Source organism: Drosophila albomicans, chromosome 3 (genome assembly GCF_009650485.2).
Source record: "Drosophila albomicans strain 15112-1751.03 chromosome 3, ASM965048v2, whole genome shotgun sequence".
Classification (NCBI taxonomy): Eukaryota; Metazoa; Arthropoda; class Insecta; order Diptera; family Drosophilidae; genus Drosophila; species Drosophila albomicans.
Window position 1 is genome coordinate 29,271,430 of NC_047629.2, and position 23,369 is coordinate 29,294,798.

The 23,369-nt window shown below is 36.3% G+C and overlaps 2 protein-coding genes across 3 annotated transcripts in view; one reads left to right on the forward strand and one right to left on the reverse strand.

The window, feature by feature from the left end:
- Nucleotides 1–22,653, reverse strand: part of LOC117570696 (knirps-related protein) — a 32,968-nt gene extending 10,315 nt beyond the window's left edge. The window contains exons 1-2 of the mRNA XM_034252499.2: nt 21,549–22,653; nt 18,655–18,724 (exon numbers count right to left, since the gene is read on the reverse strand). Of these exons, the coding sequence (XP_034108390.1) occupies nt 18,655–18,681 (27 nt within the window). The 5' untranslated portion in view covers nt 18,682–18,724; nt 21,549–22,653. The remainder of the gene's footprint in view (nt 1–18,654; nt 18,725–21,548) is intronic.
- LOC117571690 (transcription factor SPT20 homolog) overlaps nt 1–23,369 on the forward strand; it is a 144,741-nt gene that overhangs the window by 95,191 nt on the left and 26,181 nt on the right. The window lies entirely within an intron of this gene.

The following is a 23,369-nucleotide window of genomic DNA, read 5'->3' on the forward strand; positions in this document are numbered from 1 at the left end:
GCTTTCAACAGGTGGCAGCTGAACAAAAACCAAAGCAGTCGACTGCGCTCAGCTTTAGTTTTATTATTATTTGTTGTTGTTGTTGTTGGAGTTGCTGGGATTTATGTTTTATAGCTGCAATTGCCCCACTGCCAATTGGCGGCAATAATTTTTCCCATCTGTCCAAACAATTGGCACATTACAAAGTAGAGAAAGCACATTCAACACATTCACTTTTGGCCAATCTGAGACAGACCTGCGAACCTGTGGTGGCCCCAAAAGAATGCACCACCGCTTCAGCCACCGCCACAGCAAGAGCAACAGCAGGAGCAGCAGCAGACCAAGTGGCGTACCAGCAATTGGCTTAGTTCGCTCAGTTCCTTTTGGCTTGTTTCGGTGCCTGTAAAACATGCTAATCTGATTTCGTGTTATGTGTTGAGTTTTGCTCGATCCTCCTCCTCCCCCTCCCCATCCAAACAGCCGCCTCGATCGATCCTCGTCTCTGTCCCTGGCTCTGGCTTTAAGAGTTGAAGTTGGAGTCGCTGTCGCGAGGTTCGAGAGCGTTGAGTTTGGGTAGGAAATAAATTTTGTACGTTTAGGTTTCATAAAGCGTCGTCGGGCGCGCTGTTTGTGGCTGTTGTTGCTTGGGATTAATCGACAAATAAAAATCACATAAAATAAATTAAAAATTATGAGTTTCAAGTTTCAACAACTTGTGGATTGGCAGCAGATTTTGTTTGATTTTAAATCACAAGCACAACAAGAAGAAGAAGAAGCAGTCGAAGAATACGAGAATCAGAAAGAATAATAACAAAGTTGCACAGCCTGCGATCAGCCCCCTTCCCCCTCTCTCTTCCAGTACGTCTGAGTCGCGTGAAATTTATGCAGACAATGTGCAATATTAAAAAGCAATAAACATTTATTTTACAACAGACACAACGACACATTCCACTTGCCAAAGAGCGAGCAAGATAGATGTGAGAGTGAGAGAGAGAACATAGACAGAGAGAGAGCGAAAAAGACCGAGAGAAAGAGAGAGGGAAGATAGCGTGTTCTGCATTGTAGCTTCTGCTGTTCGTTAGCTACACTTTGGAGATTAGCCGGCATTTGCCTGATTTACACACAATATACAACTCCCCATATATGAATAAGAATATAGCTATATAGAAAAATATATATAGTGCATTCTATTGAATTTACGTACGTTACTTGAACTTGTTTGTGAGTCGTGTTAGAATTTGCTTCAAGTGTCAGCGAATGATTTGCGAGTTCGCTTTAATTTTAGTAATCAAAAAAATCCCCCAAAACGTGGGTTGACTGAATTGTACTATCGTTTGTAACTCTTTAACTCATTTGTTATTGATTTGATTAACTCTTTTTATATATTTTGACAGACATCTCAAAAAAAAAAACATGTGAGAAAGCTGCAGTGATGTGTGTTCAACTGTGAGATGCCCTCTACAAATTTTGATTAAAAGCAAAACAGTGCGGTATTATACTTGAAAAATATACTGAATAATACCGTGCACATATTTGGTATATCAATCATCATCGTTTCATATATCATGTTTGCTACTGGCTCTTAAAAATAAAATAAGACTTTTCTTAATAAAAATTAACTGGTACTTTATAAATTTGATTATTTAAATTCATAATTTTTATGCTAATGAAAATTAAGCAGCTATTCACATTAATACATTTTGTAAGTTATTTTAAATATTATTCAAAAATAGATATAAGATAATCGCTTGTAATCTCTAGTTTCCAATTATAATTTAAGCTTTAAGTTTTTATGGACCTTCATAATTTCGATAAACACTGCTCAATTTAAATAAAATAAAAATTAGGTTTATTTTTAAACTCTGTCACTCAATTAAGTTCTGCTATGCGTGAATAACAAATAGAAAATAAAAGAAGCTCATTAAATGCCACTGTTTAAGCATATCATGTTTCATATTTATCGAATGACTTCATTAAAATAAAAGAAGAGAAAGATACCAACACAAAAAAATAAAAGAAAAAAACAAAGAAGCCCATTTGATCATCTTTTCAAGCGACCCACTAATTTGGGTACAGGTTTGCTTCCAAAATTTATAACTTGTTGCATAATTCTACGGAGCACACAGCTACCAAAATGTTGGAGCCACAATTAGTGGCTATTAAGTGAAAGTGTTATAAATTAAATACACACACACAGAAGAAGACAACAACAAATTAGCTAAAAATATCAAATACAAAATACTAAAAACAATGCAATTTGAATTTTTTATGCATAATAAAATACTTTTTGCTGTTAGTATTTTGCTATCCAATTTGTTTAATATTTTTTTTTTATATTTGTTGCTTCTTTCTCATTCTCTCGCTGTGTTTGTGTGCAATTTGTTAAGCAACCTCCGACCCGCTCTCCCCTCCTAAGCAAACATTTCACCCTCCTCCATCTTATTGTTTGAGCATATTGATGAGTTCGACTGCAATTCAGTTGTCCGCTTTGCTGTGTAGCCAATTTATTTTAATTAGTTGGTATATTTTGCGCTTAGTATGTTTAAGAAAAAGTACCCCAATAATGAAAACAAAACAAGTTTATGGGAATACGCGACGTAGAAATTTGCTGTGATTTACATTTTTGCGATAATTTCAATTAAGAAATTTGTCTGCATATTAAATGAACAAACTCTTGTTTTCATAAATCAAATAACATACTGTGAGTATTTCTTGTTTAGAAGCATAAATCAATCTGATCTAGTTTCTAATTTATCTATATTTACAGGGTATGCACAAATCAGTTGATCTGTTCAGTTCAGCGCAAATATTTCCCGCGTCGTCATCAAAACTGACAGTACAAAAATATATTTTTGGATCTTGTTGATTTTGTGTGTGATTAATTATAGCTGCTTTTAGTTGTTGTTGCTGCTGCTGTTGTGTTATTTGTTGTTAACCTTAAGTCAAGCTAAAATAGCAAGTAGAATTTTTAATATTTCATCGCATGCGATGATGATGATGATGATGCAATGGCATAAGATATATCAAAATTCGCGCTCATTATGAATATGAAATTATTAAAAATAATTCAGTTAAACAAAAAAATTAAAAATTATTATACTATATATATGAATGGTAGATAAATTAAAGGCACGTTTACTCCAGTTTCATCGCAACGTCTCGCAGTTAAGCTAAGTGCCATTAACGTGGCCAAAAAAGCGCGCGCGCAAAAAAATTATGATAATTGCCCAACTTGACCTTGGCAGCATGTACAACAACATCAACAGCAACAAAAACAACAATGTGAAGCAGCTGCCACAAATACGAGTACTCGCAATACCAAATGCGCTGCATGGCTAACAAATTGTGCACATCTCCTCCTCGAAGAGGGAAGAGATGGAGGAGGAGAACCCGACCAAGTGCTCGTCTCGCATTGTTTGCATGCAATTATAATAGCAACAAAAACACCAACAACCAAACAACTACAACAACAACAATAAGAAACATAATTTAATTAAAATGAAATCATGCACAAAGCAATTGCCTCGCTTTGTTCATTGTGCGCAAAATGCTCGAAACAAATTGTTCTAGTTTTTTTTTGCCTCTTTTTTATACTTTTGCTTTTTTGTTGCTGTTGTTGTAATTTTTTATTCATGACTCGTCGACACTGAAGACGGCCGCACCATGTGTTGGTGTTGACTGCGGTTGTCTGTTGCCTTGTGACGAAAAATATAAACAAAATAAAAACGGGTAAAAATTATAATCCATGATTTGCGTAGTGCAATCAAAACTAGGTTTTTGTGTGTGCACAGTGTGGCAAAATATTGTGTGTGCTTTGCTTTTCTCATTTACAATGTACTTAGCTAAGGTCTAACTAACTAATTGTTATGCTAATGTTAATGCGACTTGTGCCAAGGGACAGTTGCTAATACGCTGTCTAAACGATTCTTAGAATGCAATCGACACGACGATTGTTTATGCGACTTAATGACCTCAAAAGGGTTGACACTGAAAGCCTAGCAGGTTTTGCTTTATACCCACTACCCATAGTGTATAAGGGCGTTATAACTTTGTGCAACAGATAGAAGGAGACATTTCATAATCTTATTTAGCGTCTACAATCGTAATCTATAGTCATGTCCATTTGTCCGTCTGTCCACTTTCCCGTATTCATATACCAAATATATAATTCGGTATATTCTTGAATATTTTAGTATAATAAATAGGTTTATTTTTATAATCATAGACCATTTTTTTGCTCTTCTTATTAAATTGATTGCAGGTGTCTCTCCTTTTGATATACATATGACCAAATATACCTTACAGTATATTTTTGTATGGTATCTCACAGTCGAGCACACTCAACTGTAGCTGACTTACTTGTTTAATAGGGATTTACCAGTGAATGAAATTAAAAGCGATTTATAGGTGCAGATCGCATCAATGTAACAATGTAACTGACTATCAATGTGAATAATCGCATTTAAATAAAGTATTCTTTTAATGAGGAAGCAATTCATTTAAATCTAAATATTAAAAAACCTGGCATATCAATTGCTGTTCTCATTTTCAATTTCATCAGCAAGCAATTTATGTATTTCACATTTTTAGCAACCTAAGGCATTGCTAGAAAGTGAGAAGTTGACAACTTAATTTCGATTTCTGAAAACACTTAAATCTATTGATAGTCCACATTGATTGCAACTTTCCCGTATGACATTTAAAACATTTGGAAATCGGCTTAAACACAAAAATTATCAAAACGAGTTAGATCAACATTTTTGCTGCGGCTGCTGTTGTAGCATCTTCTTCTTCTTCTTCTTCTGCTTCTTCTGCTTCTCGACTTCATCTGCTGCTCGCATCTACATAGATGATGAGTCATTTTTGTAATGCGAACTCGTTTGCTCCATGTAAACTTGATGGTTCCCCTCCTAAAAATTGTCAAAATTGTTATATGGCGTGTTTGCTTGCTTTGCTTTGCTTTTGCTGTTTTTGCTTTTCCCATTTGGCCGGAGAATTTTTTGCTTTCTTTTTGCCGCGTTACAAATAGTTGAGGCCTTTAGTCAGCTGCGCAATGCGCACGCATCGCATTTCATTGTGCACGCCTGCCTCACACACTCTTTCTCTTTCCTCTATCTATCTATCTAGGTATATCTGTCTATCGTGTTGGCCTCTCCCAGAACAAGCTTAGTCACGGCTCTGGCCAAGACAAAACTAGCCGAGCAATTTGTCAAATGCGCATTCGCCAAACGCAGCAGAAAATAAAAACGAAGAATTTTTACACATTTTCATGGCCCTTAACGAAACGACAACTTGGCCCTCGGGGAGTGATCAATCATAGACGAGAGAGCGAGAGACTCTCGAGTGACGCTGAAGTCTCTAGAGTGCGTGAGTGTGCGATTGTGTGTGTGTGTGTGTGTATTTGCCGTGGAAATTCATTATTTGTTACACTTTGTTTGGCGAATTCCATTCACAGTTCACAGCTGAGCTGAGCATCCTTGTTTCCTGCATTCATCATCAGTTCCTGTCAAGTTTGTCGCTTAAGTCTTTCGTTTTGATTTGTACTTAGCTAATTGCTGCCGCTCGCAGTCAAGTCGCTGTCTAAACTACATAAACTAAAACACTATAATTATGTACAATGATGATGAAAAGTTTTAATATTTATCGTTGTTGTTGTTGTTGGTGTTGTTGTTGTTGCTGCTGTTGACTTGAAGCATCATCGTCGCTGTCTCAGTCGCTCGCTGCAAGCTCTTCAAGCTGTCAAGCAGGAAATGTTTAGATTTATAATGTGCTCAGATGTTGTTGTTGCTGTTGTTGTACAACTGCATTCCCCCTTCCTTACACTCACACACACACAAACACACACACACAGCTTAACTCCTCTGTTTGTCATTATAATTAATTTGTAACTATTTTTATGAGCTCATGTGAAATTTAAATGCACTCGCTTATGTTCATCTGCTTTGTCCAGAATGCAACTGTTCAACTGGTCAACTTGCAACTGGGAACTGTCATCTGGCATCTAGCATCTGGCATCTGGCAACTGGCAACTTTCAACTGCCAAGTGCAAAGTGCTTGTGCAATTTCCGCTTAAAATTTGTGACCATCCGCCAAAACGGTTAAAATTATGCTAAAAAGAATTGAGGGAACAGCAACAACAACAACAACAACAATAACAACGAAAACGCAGCGTCTAATTTTCAATAGAATACGAGTGCACGTATGATTTACCAAGACAAATTTGCAAAACCATTTTTACACACAGTTCCAGCTACGTGTGGGTCTTACAACAAGCATACAACTGGCTCTACAATTGCGGGTAGTTTCTATATGTTAACAGCAATGCTGCAAGTCATTTTATGAAATTTGATTAATAAATAAAATCTTATTTTCTTAAATTAAATTTTGAAGTTGTTTCTAATTATACAATACGATTTATTTGGTGAATTTAATATACTTAAAAGTTTTCTCATCTTTACCAAAAATTAAATATTTTCTTTGACAACAATTATAGAAGAGCTAAAATTATATTTTTATTTTATTTCTATTCATTTATTTCTGTGAACATATTTAATGCGAAATAATTTCGTTAATATTTCCAATGGTATTCATTGATATTAAGACTCTCAAATGAAATGTATACCTTTATGTTAATTGCATTCATTACAGCTGAAATGTTGGAGTCGATATGGTATTTGAAATATTTCTAAATTAAAAAATATTTTCTATAAGTCTGAAGTGTAATTGCTTGCTATTATTAAGATTATTACTATTCTTTATATCATTTTTAATATATATGGAACGATTGAAAGTTTGCACGTCTCTCTCTCTCTCTCTCTCTCTCTGAGAGATTATTTGCTTTCATAATATGTATTATGTTTTTAAATTTTAAATTTAACATTTTATCTTGTTCTATTGAAGTATTTAATGCAAAGATATATGTTAAATATTTCTCAATATTGTTGAATTATACATATGAAATTGTATTCATTTTTTGTCTATTTCCTCTAGAGTATTTAAGTTGTCGTTGTTTTCAATCATTCGATGTCGCTGCTTGTTATGCAAATGCGTGCAAAATGTGCGAGGTTTTCCTCAGAGTATTGTGAGTTGTTGTTCATTTTGAGGAAGAGGAGGAGAAGAAGGTGGTTGCGATGGCGGTGGTGGTGGTGCAACCATTTGGCTTTGGCTTGTGCATTGTGTGTATGTTTGGCTTGAAGCCACACGTTCGCCAAGCTCTGTGGCATTTGTTACAATTTTAAATGTTAGCTTAGGCAAAACTTGTGCCAATTGTTGCTACAACAAGTGTTTGGCTTGACATTTTAGCGCGCGCACACGTTCCTCTTAACGTGTGTGAGCCACTAAATTTGCAGCTTGACGGCAAAATTTAGAGCCAGCAATTGACAGCCAGCTTACTTGCCTGCCTGCTGCCTGCTGCCTGCTTGCTGCCACCTGGCGCCCCCAGGTGAAATGCTGTCCGTGTAACACAAAATCAAACTCAATGAGAAAAATAAAATCGAAAAAAAAAAGGGTAAGCAAGTTGGCTAACAAATTAGTAAACTGCTTGGAAAATGCATTTCGAATGGATGTGACTTTGGATGCCCGGCCATGAATTGGCATAAAATTGTATGCCTATAACCGTGTGTTGAGTTGTTGCGGCTGCTGGCTGTTGATTCAATGAGCATTTAACTGCACTAGATGCCAATGACTTGACACATGCGAATCAAAAGGGGCTAAAACTCAAAGCTCAGCACGTCAAGCTTAAAGCAACTCGAACAGCCAACCAGCCAGCCCGACAGACAGACAGACAAACTGATAGATAGACAGACAGACAGGCTGGCTAAATGCAGCAGCAGGGGGGCCAAAACTTGCCGCTGGGAGCGTTTCTCATGATTTGTGTGCAATCGCATTTTGTATAATTTTTTTTTTTTTTGCGCGCGCTTTTCTTATTTATTTATTTTGCGCTTTTTCTCTCCGCTGTCTGTGGCTGTAGCTGGTGCAGTTGACGGTACGACAAACGATAAACGACAGTCGAGTGATGTGAAGTGTCTGCCACAAATGCGACACGAGCAAACTAATTGTTGACTACTGATGCGATTTCATCTCCTGCTCCATCTCTTTCTCTCTCTCTCTGCGTTCAATTGCGGAAGCTATAGAAAGTTGCGCGTAATAAATTATTGAAAAAAGAATTAAGATTCTAAAAGCGAATGAAACTATTGCATTGGCATAAATTAAGATATTGATCATCAAGAATTTTCTTTTATTATAACTGACATTATTAACATTTTTTTGTATGTAAATTCAAAATACTAACATTAGTAATACTTTACTATAAATTTTACAATACAATATCAAAAATTGTTTCTTATTATTAAAAATTATATATATGTATATTTGTGATTTTTTTTTAAGCAGTAGTTGATTGACAACTAATTTGTTCTTTTGCACAGTTGAAATCGAAAAACGAACTTTTAACTGTCATTATTAAAAATTAACCGTGATAGTTCTCTACTCTACAACAAAAAACTTAGACAACGAACTTGTGTTTTAATCAATTCATTCCACTGAGCCTCAATCAAAAGACTTAAGCTACAAGCTTATTGTTTTTAAATATTGTTATTACAAATAAACCAAATTTAAAACAAAAGACTTAAGCAACAAACTTATGGTTTAACAGCTGAAATCTATTTTCGTTTGTGGTTTCGTTAGGCCAAATCAAAAGACTTAAGTAACAAACTTGTCACTAGAAAATGTTCTTAGGGAAAATGAATTGTAAGAGTTCTCAACCCTACAACAAAAGACTTAGGCAACGAACTTGTGGTTTTTTCCGCTGAAAGTCATTGAATTTTTTCTTTCGTTGAGCCTAAATTAAAAGACTTAAGCAACAAACTTTATATTTTCAAATATTATTAAAAAACAAAAGACTTCAGCAACAAACCTAACACTTGAAAATGTTTTTATTGAAAATGAACAGTAAAAGTTCTCTACCACATTAAAATCAAAAGACTTAAACAACGAACTGGTAATCACACATTCCTTGCAATTCCCACAGAGGTGAAGAAAATCTTTGCGCTTTTGCCACCTTTTCATAAATCAACACGAGAAATTCTCAAAAGCAGCAAAATAGCCAAGTTGTTTTGTTGTTGGTGAAATGTGGTTCCCATAGCGCCCCCAAAAGGCACACATAGTTTCACAAATTGCTCGTTTTGCAAAAACCGAAAAAAAAACAACAACAGAATCAACAATAACAAGTACAAGCTTGTGCACTGCTCTTATTTAATTGACTTTTGACTCCCGAAATCAGGCGATGGCTGTAACAACAGCAACAGCAAAAAAGTGCAGAAAAGCAGCAGCAGCGGGAGAAAGGGAGGGGGGGGTGAAACGAGGAGGGGGGAGGTGGTAAGAAAAGCTCGCACAGATAACAACGAGACAACAAACAAATAAATCGCATGCAACAACACACTGCAAAAGAGACCCCAAAGAAGCCACACAGCAAAAAGCGCAAAACAAATAAACAAACAAAGACAACGACAACGACAACACACAGCGATGCTGGGGTCGCCCAGGCTGGGCAAAAACAACAACAATAACAACAACAGCAACAGCGACAACAACAGCAACAAAAGCGAAGAAGAAGTGCAGTGTGCAAGTGCAAATAAAAGAGACGCGGACACATTTACTTATCGCGCCTCTTTAAGGCAGCAACACAGCAACAGCAACACAGCAAAAGCAACTGGCAACTGGCAACAGGCAACAACAAGAAACGGTGGCAACACTGGCAGCAAACAACCAACAAAATACATGCAAAACGGGGCGACTGCGACGACGACTCTAGTTGACCAACTTCTGCGCCGCTCGCTGCTTCTAATGATCCAATTCCCACGAGCCGCGACGCCGATGACACTGACTGCAAACTGCACTGCAGTAAGCTGAGGCTAAGGAGAGGCAGATGACGACAACGACAACAACAACAGCAACAACAACAACTACAACGATGCTCGCCCAATGCAAAAAGTAGAAGGTGGAGGTTGCTAGCCAGACAAACTTACAGTCACTGTTGCTGTTGCTGATGCTGATGCAGTTGCTGTTGCCGTTGGCATCGCCTGTTTAAACAACTTTCAAAGTTAATAGTCTGCGCCGTGGCGAGACAACATTTGCCCAGGTCCAAATACACACCAACACACAGACAGACAAATAACGAACCTGGCAACAGGCAAAAGCCCAGCAGGAGTCGCCCAGAGTTTGCAGCGTCTTTTTCGCTCCCTCTCGCGAATTTCGAATTTCATGAATCACTTTTGCCTCTCCGCCTTTTCACTGTCTCGGTGCTAATGTGCTGCAAACTGAACTGTTATAATTTTTGGGCCACACAACGTTACGTATACGTAATGCGACTAATTAAAATTGAATTTGACTTTGATTTGGTTTTCCTTTTTTTATTCGATTTCGCTCTTGTCTTGTCTTGTGTTTTGTTTTTTGTTTGTTCGTTTGTTTGTGGGGCGGCGTGGGAACATATTTTGAACTTTTGGCTTGATTGATATAGCAAATAATTAAATGGTCATCAGTAGAGAGTGCAAAACAATTCGGATCATGGGAATTCGTGTGGCACAATTGCCAAAAAAAAGAGAAGTTTGAGAGAAGAAAGCGAATAATTATAATGAAAAAAAAAGAATGCAAAGCGAACAAAAACAAAGGTATCCAAAAAAAAACTATAATTGTAAATTATGTATTAAAAACTTACTTTTGACAAATATATTCATAATATATGAAATATTCAAATATAAAATATATTCAAATATAAATTCACAATATGTTGAAAAAATAGTTTAAATATATAATTTAAATAATGAAATAAGTCCAATAAAGAATTTTAATATAAAATATTAAGTGCACAACACAAAGTATTTCACATTTGTCTTTAAATTCATAATATTTTATTTGAATACGAATTACAGTAAAAAGAAATATAAACTGTGTAAAATTTCACATTCAAAGCTAGAATTGCATTTCTGATTATGAGTAATAAATTTTGTTTTATTTGTTAGGAAATATATTTAATTGAAAACATTCCAATCTCTATCTAAAACATTCATTTAAATATAAATATTTTAAACTCTATGAAATGAAATCATTTTAATTTCAATGATTGCAATTGTAAAAGAAATTTCCCTACTTGAAATTAAAAGTAAATTAAAGCGAAAAGTTGCTTGGGGCGTGGGAAGTAGTGTATATAGAGATGCCTCGCCGAAAAATATTATTATATTATAATTATTAATATTATTATTAGAATAAGAATTTCAGTTAAGAGAAAAAGGTACTACATACAATACATAAAATAAATATAAGTTATATCAAATTTCAGCTGTGTATAATAATTCACATTTATTTTAAAGCTGGAATTATATTGTTGTAAATATATTAGGAAATATATTTAATTGAAAACATTCCGATCTCTAAACCATTAATTTAAATATTATTATTTAGCAGTCAAAGAAATTGATTCAAGTTTATTGCAATTGTAAAAGCAATTTCCCTACTTGAAATTAAAAGTAAATTAAAGCGAGGAGTTGCTTGGGGCGTGGGAAGCAGTGTATATAGAGATGGCTCGCCGAAAAATATTATTATCTTCTTTCAAGACTTTTGTTTGGTACTTTTTGGCCAAGCTGCGTTCAATGCCAGTGCCAATGCCGCAAAGCCGCATCCCAAGCAACGTACTAACAATAAGCAGTGTGCAAAAATAAAATTAAATAAATAATAATAGAAATAATAAAGCTAATAATAATAATAATAATAACAAAGCAAAAGCAAAAGCAATGCAATGCGATTTACAAATAAACAGACAATATAACAATGGGCACAATTTGCTCGGCTCATTGGGTCTAATGTCTAATGTAAGCGGACATCAGATGCTGCCGTTAAGTAGATGCTATATACATTGGAAGTAATATGAGTATATGTGTATATGTAGATAGATAGAGATACGTTGTCGCTATGCAATTTATATAAATTTAATTCAATTTGTTGCGCTAAATCGCTGCTGAGTCGTGCAGAGGTCGTCGCATTTGGATTCTCAACTTAACTATTTTCTATAAACATGGCCAGCTGGCCAATTAATTGAATGCCTCTAAACAGAGTTGTTGCTATTACGACTGCTATTTTGCTGTTCACTATTCGTTGTTGTATTAACCACAATTCTAACAATTTGGCAGCTCATTACCAAACTCCACACTTTATACACACACACACACACACACACTCGACGCTAAGCTGACTTCGATAAACGGTTCACAACCTTGACCTTAAGGCAAACATTTTTCGCCGCTGCACCATTATTATCATTATTATTATTATGGATTACAAACCGAAATTATAACAATTTTGTTACGCTTCTTTGAGGAAAGCTTCACTTCGCATTCCCCTCTCTACTCTCCACTGTTTCCACTCTGAAATCGGGGCGCCAAGAGCCAACAGTCCACGTAATAAAGTGGCGTATGGCGGGGCAACCACTCGGAACACATTTTGGCGTCTGGCAAGTGTTGAACTTGAAATCGAAAGCAAAGCCAAAAGCAATGGGCAAAGATAACAACAACAACAACAACCACAGAAGCAGTAAGAGTTACTACCACAGCAATAGCAACAACAAAAGCAAACTAAATTACGATACTTAAATATGATTGCGGCTTACAGTCGAACTTCGAATGCACTTGCTATGGGATTTATTTAATTTCGATGTTGCGTGAGAGCATTTCTCTTTTTTTGGGTTACTTTTGTAAAAGCGTAGAATTGATTTATATGATTTTAATATTATTTTAAAGTAGAGAATTGTTGTGGACTGCTTTTTACCTAAACTTAGCAGTTTAAATAGAAGTTAAACTTATATCTTTGATAATGATTATTTTTTGAACTAGTTATTTTGTGTTTCGCTATCAATAGTATATTCTTCTTGGGCAAGTTTATAATTAATTTAATCATATCTCCAAAATATTTCATGGATTGAATATTCTATTAAACATTAACATTAAAAGATTAAAGCTGAAACATTTTTCCGTCAAGATTCTGAATGTGAGTTTAAGAAATAGTTGCTTAAGTTGTGTCTAATCTAATTCACCTGTTGTCATGTTTTTCTTGGCATTATTGTCTAGTTTTCTAAATACTTAAACTCTTTATCTTTTCCCAGTTTATATTGTGTTCTCCTTCTTGGCAATTTATATATCTATTCCCACCTTTATGTCTTATTCACATTCATGCTGTTGCAAGTGCTCTACAACTTCGTCTAGTCTCGAGTTGTAATTGGCGCACTGGCAACACCTTTCGACAAGGCCACGCGCTTGATCTTAACTAGGCGCATGTAAAAAGCGCTGCGTTATCGAAGCGTGTCATGAAAAAGGGGAGTAGTACAATACTTTATAGTACTTATTTTCCCCTCCTCAGCCTCTCCTCGCACTAAGCACTTCCCTTTTTGATAGCTCAGCGTTAATTTGAAAATAATGCGCTCAATCATTTTCACATTTCAGCTTCTCTCGCGTTGATCCAAAAACAAACTAAAGTTTAAGACTTTTGCCACCAACTACTGCAAGTACATGCCCCTCCACCTTCCCCTTCCCCTGCCCGGTGGCCCACACGTGCAAGTGCCTTGGCTGATTGTCTGTATAATTACATAATATTGCATAATTTGCAAAGTACTTTGGCTTTGGGATTTATGCTCTGTTAGCTACAAGTCCAAGTTATTGGTAGGAGTTGGAGTTGAAGTTGGAGTCGCGCTCTTTATACACAATGCTGCCTCATTATCGTTATGTGCTGACCGGATCGGATCGTATCGGAGCGCTTGTGGTCGTCTTCTTCTCTGGTTGTTGTTGTTTTTAGTGTTGTTGGTTTTTTGCGCTTCATTTTTTCGTTTCATTTTCGTTTGCGTTTCGCTGGCGTTTTCGTTAGCGTTTTCGTTTTCAGTATCAGTGCACAATGTAGTACTTAAATAATAGAAGTTTAATAGCGTTTTGTTTTCGGCGTACTTTGTCGGTACTTTGCCGCATTTGCAAGTCGTTAGTTGTTGCTGCTGCTGCCGCTTCGCTGAACTACTAATGCATTCAGCTGTGTAGGATTTTCAGTCAAGGTTAGCAAGTTGTTTGTGCTCAGAGTACTCAGTACTCAGTACTCAGAGTCAGCGTTAGCTTTAGTGCTAGTTACGGCGGGCGGATATAATGACTCGATGCAGCATCTTTTTTTTTTGTTTTGCTTTTGTTTCTTGGCAGAGGAAGTTTGTATTGCAATTTGTTGTTCTTTAGGTTCGTTCAAGTTCGCTGCCTAAGTCATTTGGCAACTGGCCAAACTTGCTGCAAGTTGCAAACTTTCAGTTCGCTAATTTCGCTCATTAATCATGAAAGCAAAACGGATTACACATGAGCACAACCCACCGAAATCAAAGAGTTGTGTTTGCCAAAAGGCAAAAGGCAAAAAAAAGCACAAACAAATGTCTGGCCGCAAGGATGAGGCTGCATTTTGGGGGCGCCTGAAATGTATCTGCAAATAAATGAAGTTGTCTGTCGCTCTGCGTGCAGCTCACTCAGCTCAGCTCTCGCTCAGCTAGTAAAGTCATCAAGCAGTTGAAGCTCTCGCAACTCTAGGATTGGATCATTGATCTTTTGGCACTCGACAGACATGTTGTTGTGGTGCCCCGTTGTTGCCCCATCGTGCCTGCTACACGAAATTATAAATAGTGCAAATGCGTGCAGTGTGCATCATCATCATTAGTTTGGGTTTCTTTCTCTTCATCTCATCTCTTGTTGTTTTTGGCCAAGCCAATAGACTTGTCTAGCAGAGCGACCCTTAACAACAAAAACTGGAGTCGCGAGTCTAAATGATGTAACACAAATCATGGCTGGTTTGTTAAATTGTTTCAATTTGTTTTGTGTGCAGCTTAATTGCCAAGTGCAGAATTTAACATATCAAGTTCGTGTCCTAAGTCTTTCGTTTCGTTTCGCTACGTTTTGCTTCGTTTTGCCAACATTTTCTAATTGCAAGTTAATTTCTTGTGGCGTACATAAATTTCACATTCTAATTGAGTTATCAACCGCAACATGTACACCACACGAGCACACACACACTCACACACACATATGCAGTAACACATACACAAATTCCAACAAGGAGTCGCAACAACAACGTTGTCGGCGCGGCATGAGATGAACAACTTTTACAGCAACAAAACTGGCTACGCATGTGAAAAATTGCAACCGGCTATGGTGATGGCTACAACCGCAACAACCAGCAACAACAACCAGCAACCAGCAACAACAACAACAACGACAGCAGCAGCAAAGACAACCACAGCCTTGCTGTAATTACATTTAGTCTGTTTGTGTTTGGGAAGCGCGGCAAATGCTTTTTGGGCTTTTGCTAATTTGCTCGCTGCTTCTGTTTTTCCTTGCATTTTGGCCATGTTTAGCCATGGCTTTGGCTTATTTATTTTTAGGCATTTATAACTTTTTTTTCCGCAAAAGAATTTTCCAAACGAGACACCGCAGCAACTTCAGCTTTAGCTCGTAATTAATTTACTTTGTGTGTTCGCAGCGGCCAACAAAATATGAAAAAATCCATTACGCAAATGTTTATGACCAAAATGGTCAGCTAGCCAGCAACTTGCAACTTGCCACAACTGCTGGCTGCCGCCTGCTGCCTGCTGCTCGTTTGCTGCCAATGCAAATAGAAAAGATGCCAAAGAGTTTGGAGCTGGTAGCTGCAAATGGAGTTGCCTGTTTGGCAGATGCGTGAGCCAAAGTCGAAGTGCATTTGACTGTAAGCCACCACAGTCAATTCCACAGTCAAGTGTCTGTCCAGTTTGGGGCATGCCACTGGCAACCAACAACGAGCAACCATCGAACAGCAGCAGCAACTCAACATTGTAATGCGTTTCCTTGACTCGAGCTGCCAATATGAATTTCAGATGCTTTTCACCCGTTGTTACGTTCCTTGTTTCACTCTGTTGAGGGCGTGACAGCACACACACTCACACACACACACACACACACACATTCTTAACATACACTTGTGCATTTTTTGTTTGATTAGCTACAAATTAAAGTCAATATGAATGGCATTTTCGCTTACAAAGTTACAAAAAGCAATCAAAACGCTGCTACTTTAAAACGGATTTGGATTATAAACGATTGGAATGCCCACAAAAATTCTAGACAATCACCAGCTTACACTAATGACCTGTTTGGCTGTAGTTGGTATCTGGGAAATCTCGCCTACTCATACAATGGCAGAAAGTGGAGGAGAAGAAGAAAAATTTTCTAAAGGAATTGAGTTTGGCTTGCAATTAGAGTGTGAAATGTATTTTTTAATCGACTGCAGCTTTTTTACTTGTTTTGTTGATAGAATTTTAAAGAAAATTGTAAGTTTTCATAAATTTAATCAAAATTTTTATAGTGATAAAAATTTCATTAAATTGCAGTCACAATTGATATTCAGGAAACAAACCACTTACTTGTGTAGATTAAAATTCATCTAAAGGATTTTGGCAGCTTAAAATTTTTATTTTACACCTGATTAATAGTAAATTTAAAAGTTAATTTTGTTATTCTATAATTGATACACAATCTCAAATTCATTTCACATACATATATTTCTTTAATTCTATTAGTGTCATTCGATCTCAAACTCTTTGCACATACCTTTTAGCTAGTTCTGCGAATTGCCCCATTAGATTATTTTTTAAATTTATTGCACTATCGAATTTTATAAGTCAATATGCTTTAAAGTGTTTTGTTTTTTTGCATGAAAACCAGACCTAATCTTAAGCTTAATCTGTTGTTGCCGTTGCTCTTTTGGTTTCATTTAAATCAAACAGTTTAGTTTATCGTCTCACATTTCAACTAATTAACACTAGAGATGGGCTCCGCCTCTTTTGGCAACCTCATTTCCACAAGAAGTGTGGACGGGCAGAAGGGGGAGGAGACGCTGTGTGTGTGTGTGTGAGTGTGTACCGCCGACTGTTTCTCGGAGTAGACGAAAATCGGCTTAGAGCCATAAAAAACGCACTTAAATAAAATTTAATATTCAAATATTGACATTTAGTGCCATGTTAGCAACAACTTACGTGAGTCTTTGAACAACAACAGCAGCAACAGCAAATGAAGCCAAAGCAGCGGCGAAAAATGTTATATCTAGTGAGAAGCTTTGTTCGGTTCATAGAAATCTATTTAAAATACACAGTTTTTAGCATTCGAGACGCTTAATAATATTAACTAATTGATCTGCATTAATTTAAGTTGACATGAAGTCCACAAAAAGCAACTACAACAGCGCAAAATAAAAACAAAGGCAACGTAAAAACAACAAAACAGGTGAAGCGGCTGCCGTTTATGAAGATCGAAGTGTATATTATGAGTGCGAGTGTGTGCGAGTGTGTGTGTGTGTGTGAGTAGTGTGTGTATTATGATTATTATATTTATATCTACTAAAAATTATGACATCATTTAAATATTTTCGCCGCCAGTTGCTGTATAAACTGGTTTAGGCCACCGTTTTTATTCTCTCCCCACCTTATCGACTTTGATGCTGCTGCTGCTGCTTCTTCTTCATCGGCATTGTCTTGACGATCTTTATGAATCTTTTTTTCTCTGTGTATTTTTTGGGCAATTATGCACGGACTTCAAAAACTCATAATTCATAAATTCTGCGCCCATTTGCGAGATGCGGAAGCGCTTTTAATTTCTATGTTGACTTTTGATTTCGTTTTCGATTTTGTTTTTTTTTGGTTTTCATTGCCTTGTCTTATCAATGATAATGAGTCTTCGGCTATTTCACGTTAGGTTTATCAACAGAAAAAATTCCAATACTAAATTGCTTTGCATTTGATTTGCTTTAATCTTTTTGAATACCCTGTGAAGCAGAGTTCGAAAATAAGGTAGCATATTTATGTTGCAAAACAAAGAAAGATAATTAATTTTGAGTACACTTTTTGAAAGTGAGGAAAGTAAGTTAATTTTATGGCAAATCTTAAGAAATAAATCAGAAGACAAGTTATTTCAATATTTTATTTTCTTTAAAGAAAAGTTGAAAAGCTTTATCAGCTTGTTTTTACAGGGTATCTTAACGTCGTGCGCACCTGTATGACGCATACGGTTGTGTTTTTTTGAACTGTGGAGCTCGTAAAAACGTTTTTATCTGATTTTATATCAGTTTGTCCACTTTTTAGCTCGTAAAATATACAAACATTTTTTTCTTTTCTTATTATTATTTGATTTTTTCGTCGTCTGTTTTTTTTTTCTTTGGTGGAACAGTTGGGGGAGGGGGCATTGTGTTTGGCGCTCTGCATTTATCATGCGCTTGGCTTTTGTGTTAAAATATGCGACGTTTTATGATTGAGCTTACAACTGGCCAAGCAGACTTGTTATAAAATCAATATAATTTATATGATCTGTGGAGATCACTGAGCTTGAGCTTATCTTTTGGGGATTTAACGACAATTGTCAGGGCTTTTTGATGTGCGTTTACCGACGAAAACTAGGGTGAGAATTGATATAAAGGGAGCGATGTGAAGTTGATTGAGGATTAGTTGGAAAGGGAATGTGAATGTTCATCAAATTCATAAGCTGAATAACATAATTTAAGAATATTTAAATAAATGTACTTCAAAGTAATCAGAATAAAAAAATTGTTTGATAATTTTAATAATTTTAATTGAAGCTCTCAACTTACCGCATATGGATTATCTTGATTCATCATTGGAAATGCTTTGAATTGGAGCTTTGCTGCTCCAAACTGCGTGCTGTAAAGAAGAGTGAAATGTATGCATATAATTAATTGATAAATAATTATATATTTAAGCATATAATTTAAGTTGAATAATAAATAGTTAAGCAAGGGTTGCACTTTTGATATTTGCATAAAATTGCGACGAGTAATCGAGAACGCGAAGTAATATTCATAATTTCAACATTTATTGCAATGAAATGCAAATCGAAAACAACACTATTAATTAATATAACACTATCGATGCGATTTAAATGTTAAAAGTTGAAGATGCATCTGGCTGAGACTTCTGCCCCACTGCTAACGAGAAGGCAACTTCAAGCTTGCCCTTAGAAGTGTGTTAACAACCCATTGGCAACAGGTGTTTGTCGAGTTCATGTTTTGTTTTTCACCTGTTGTTTGCAAACTTAACGCATTTGTACTAAATACTTTCACACTTTGTCTCCCTGCGCAAACGCCACATCGAGTGCAATAGGAAGCAGCAATTGTTGTCTTCCGGCTGCTTAAGGATGCTGCCGGAGTTGCTGTTGCTATTGCTGTTGCAGTTGCTGTGGTCGATGCTGTGACTGCAACGACCTTGATGTGTTAATTTGTCGTTCAGCAAACACCTGGTCTGCTACACTAAGCACTCTATTTACCAGATTAACTTTGCAGATTTGCGGGTAAAACGAAAGACTTAGGCAACGAACTTCAGCGTCAAGCGAGAAGTTCGTTGCCTAAGTCTTTCTTGAAAAGAACCAAAAGTTTGTTGCCTAAGTCTTTTTGTGGTGGGGAATGCTTTAATGCTTTGCTGAGCTATAATAGACTGCAATGCAATGCATTGTTTTGAACATAATTAACTCAAGAAACACATACCCTGGATTCACAAAGTTTTTCTACGTATAAATTCAAATGATGCACCTTAACTTCACTGTGATTTTTACTACTTTTGCAGAAGTAAATTATCTCTATTTTGAACTGTCTTGTTTGTGTAATGTTTACTATCATACTTTATCATAGTAATAACATTTTGTTATTAGAAACTATTATTATTTTTTAATACTTAATACCATATATTTATTTCAAAACTTGGAACTACACAAAACTATGTTTATATTACTAACTCTCTCAAAAGTATGCTATGAGAGAAAAGTGTATTATTTATGTTACTTTAAAAAAAATCTATTACATTTTAGAAAACCTTATTCATTTGCTATTTATAACATAAATACATAATGAAATTTTGCAAATTCATCGAAAAGTCTCAAAAACAGTTTGAAGCACTTCTGCTTAAATAAATTAATGCTACCCTTTGACGTCTTAAATAACAGGGCATAATAAGTGCACGCTTTGTAGAACATGAGACCCGCAATTCATTTGTAATGACTGTGGGGCAATTGTCAATATTTGCGACACATGCAAGCGAGCAAGCAAAGCGAGAGCATCCAAGTCAAACGCAAATTCTTTGATTACTAGGCTAGTCGATAGTACGAAGGTTTTTGTAACAAATTCTAGCAAATAAAGCTCTACACGCTATTTGCCCAATAAAGCAAATACAACTGCACTTAAAAAAAAAAATAATAAAGAAGTAGAACTGAAGATGAGAAGATGAATTAATTCCAATGCGTGAAATATGCAGCAAAATAGATTAGTTTCTATGCTTGTTTGTCAATTTATACACATTTTAAATTAAATGTGTTTCACTATGAAAAAATGCCAATGTGAACTCTGCTAGCTTCCTAGAGACCATCAAACATTTTCGCTCCATACATATATTAAAAATCGATGCTCTGCTTATCTTAAGTTAGGCAAATTTTTGCCTGCATATTTATGAAAAATCTCTAAAAACAGTCAAAGACTTTAAGCCTTGTTTCTGCGCTTTTATGAACCACATAAAATGATTTCCTGCTTAAATTTATATTTTTGTTATGTATGTTGAGGAGTTGCCTTATGTTGATATTTAAGTTGTATATTTAAAATATAAATAAATATCTATTTACTTACTAATTCTGTATTGTAGGATTTATTTATTTCTTATTTATTATTGTAGCTAGTATTTAATTTATTTTTCTATATTTGACTCAAAGTCAATTCAATTTAATAATAATTTTCATATTTTAATCTACGCTAAAATTTCCCACAATTTATTTACTTCACTTATCGCAGAGTTTCGCTGAGTGTATTGGCTTTGCCTTACATTGATTCTGTTATATAGTCGTAAAGTTTATTTGCCTGCCCTTGTCGTTGTCCGTTGTTGTTGTTGTTGCTGTATTGGTTGTTGCTGTTTTATGGCCACACTAAAATGTGCACTGGCCAACAAAACTGAAAACTTTCTCACAGAAACGCCAATCGTCAATATACGAGTCAGACAGTCGGAGAGTCAGTTTGCCCAGCTTTTTGTTTTTGTCTTTTATCAGCTATCGCCATCTTCCCATTGCTCCCCTTAGCCTCTTGCCTCTCCCTCTCTCTCTCCGCTCTCTTATTGTTGTCGTTTTCTGAATTTTTACGTTAATGAAATTCACATGTTTTGATTTTTATGCCATGCCATCTTTTATACGTATGATGAATGTATCTCAATCTATCGTATAATCGTATCTATCTGTAGCTGTATTCTCCCGCTTCGCCCCATCAATCTTCCAATCAAAAGTTATCGTCGCGACTTGTTCTTCTTATTTTGTTTTTTTTTTTTTGTTCTTTTGGCTTCTTCTTACCCATTCTTATGGTTACGTTAATAGCTGATAGCAGCCTTTTTCTAGCTAAATTATGAATGACCAACTTGTGTTTAGCATCCCCATAAAAATGAACTTTAACTTCGACTTCGACTTCAACTTGAGCATAAGTTTCTAGACTTTTGATCATACCTTTGAACTGTGCCGTCAAGTGATTTTCTTTAATCCAATAAAATGCCGTTAAAATGTTGTATATATATAGTACTCTATATATTGATCGGCAAATGTTTTCCTTTTTGGTGCTTTTCGACGTTTTTTCCGTTTAACAATTTTTTACGTATTTCAGCTACAAATTTTCGCTGCGCACTGAATTGTAGTTTGTTGTTGTTATACTTGTTGTTAGTAGTTGTTGTTTTTGTTTTTGTTTTTTATAGAAAAATCATTTAAGTTGTGTCGTATTTTTTCACCTTGCGCCAATAAAACGTTAGTCGCTGCTGTTGTTGTTGTTGTTAGTCGAAGCTAAATTGCACTTGACTTTTAGAACTTTAGATGAGCGTGAAGCATGCACAAGTTGCACATACAAACGCTGTATATAGAATCACATACTATATTGATCCGACACATGTGTGTGTGTGTGAGTGTGAGTCTGTGTGTATATAACACACACGTCGCGGCGTGTGTAACTTTTCAATTTGCTGCCGTCTAATTTATATAGAACATAGTTGAGAAAGATGAGTTATATCTGACTTTGTGTTCAGTTTGAGCTCAAATGCTGATGTTGTTGTTGTTGTTACTGCTGCTCGCTGTAGTTATTGTTGTTGTTGTCACTTTAGGCCACACCTTTATTTAGTGAAAAGGCACTTGGACTGGACTTGGACTCGGGCAAATGGCGAACAAGCGCGCGCCTCTGTTTTCTTTTTTACGACGATCATCTGCGGGCGAGTGTGCGGGTGTATGTGTGTGTGTGTGGAAGGTGTGAAATGTAATACACTTTTGCGAATTTACACTACGATTGTTATTAGACTCATTTTGGGTCAACGAATTTGCATATGGAATCAAAATCGAAATGGGAAAGGTCGATAACAACACTGTTTCAAAAATCGATCGATCACCGATAACCGATGGATACGCACACGTTACGATCCGTTATGAATATCGTAAAAATGCCGACGACGCAGCGACGCAGACGAGAGTCGAGTCGGAATCGAGACAGACGAGCGTGCGACATGCGATTCGAGCGTGCGAGCAAGAAGCGCGAGCTATCACTAAAGACTGATGTTAAACAGTTCTGCAAAATGCTCAACGTTCATACCCCAAGCCAAAGCACCTGGTAGCGGCTGCGCGACGTCTGCTGCTGCTGCCGAGGCTGCTGCTGCTGCTGTGGCTGCGACTGAGGCCTCTGCAAAATGCTCACGAGTTACAGAGATGCTTTGCAATCAAACGGCGCGAATACGAAGCGACAGCAGCAGGCAGCTTCGACTTCGACTACGACTACGATGACTTCGGCTTCGGCTACCACACGGGGCTACCAGACAACAACAGCAACAAGAAGCCACTACTAGTATAAACAAAAACAACAAACTGGTTGTTGTCTCATCAAAAGACAAACAAAGCAAAGAAGAAGACGCTCGTTCGCTCTCTAACGGTGCTGCAAACGAATTTCGATGAGCCGCTGAGCGAGCCTGAGCAGAGAGCAACTGAGTGAGAGACATCAAATGTGAGAGAGCGCAGACGCGAGCCGCTTTGAGTGATTTTAAGCAATTAACAGCGCGCTGTTATGTTAACTTAACAGCGGCTCACAATAAGCATGCAAATACGCATTGCACAATATTTTGTAAATATATGATTTTACTTTTAATGTAAATAATTTAAACTTGAAATATTAAATGTATATTAATCAAATATTAATTAACTGTTTACAAATAAAACATGTATTATTCGTAACTGAACTTCTGCTCACTCCATTTTGTATTTGCTACGTTAACAGCGCTCTCTCACGCTCTCTCTCTTGCG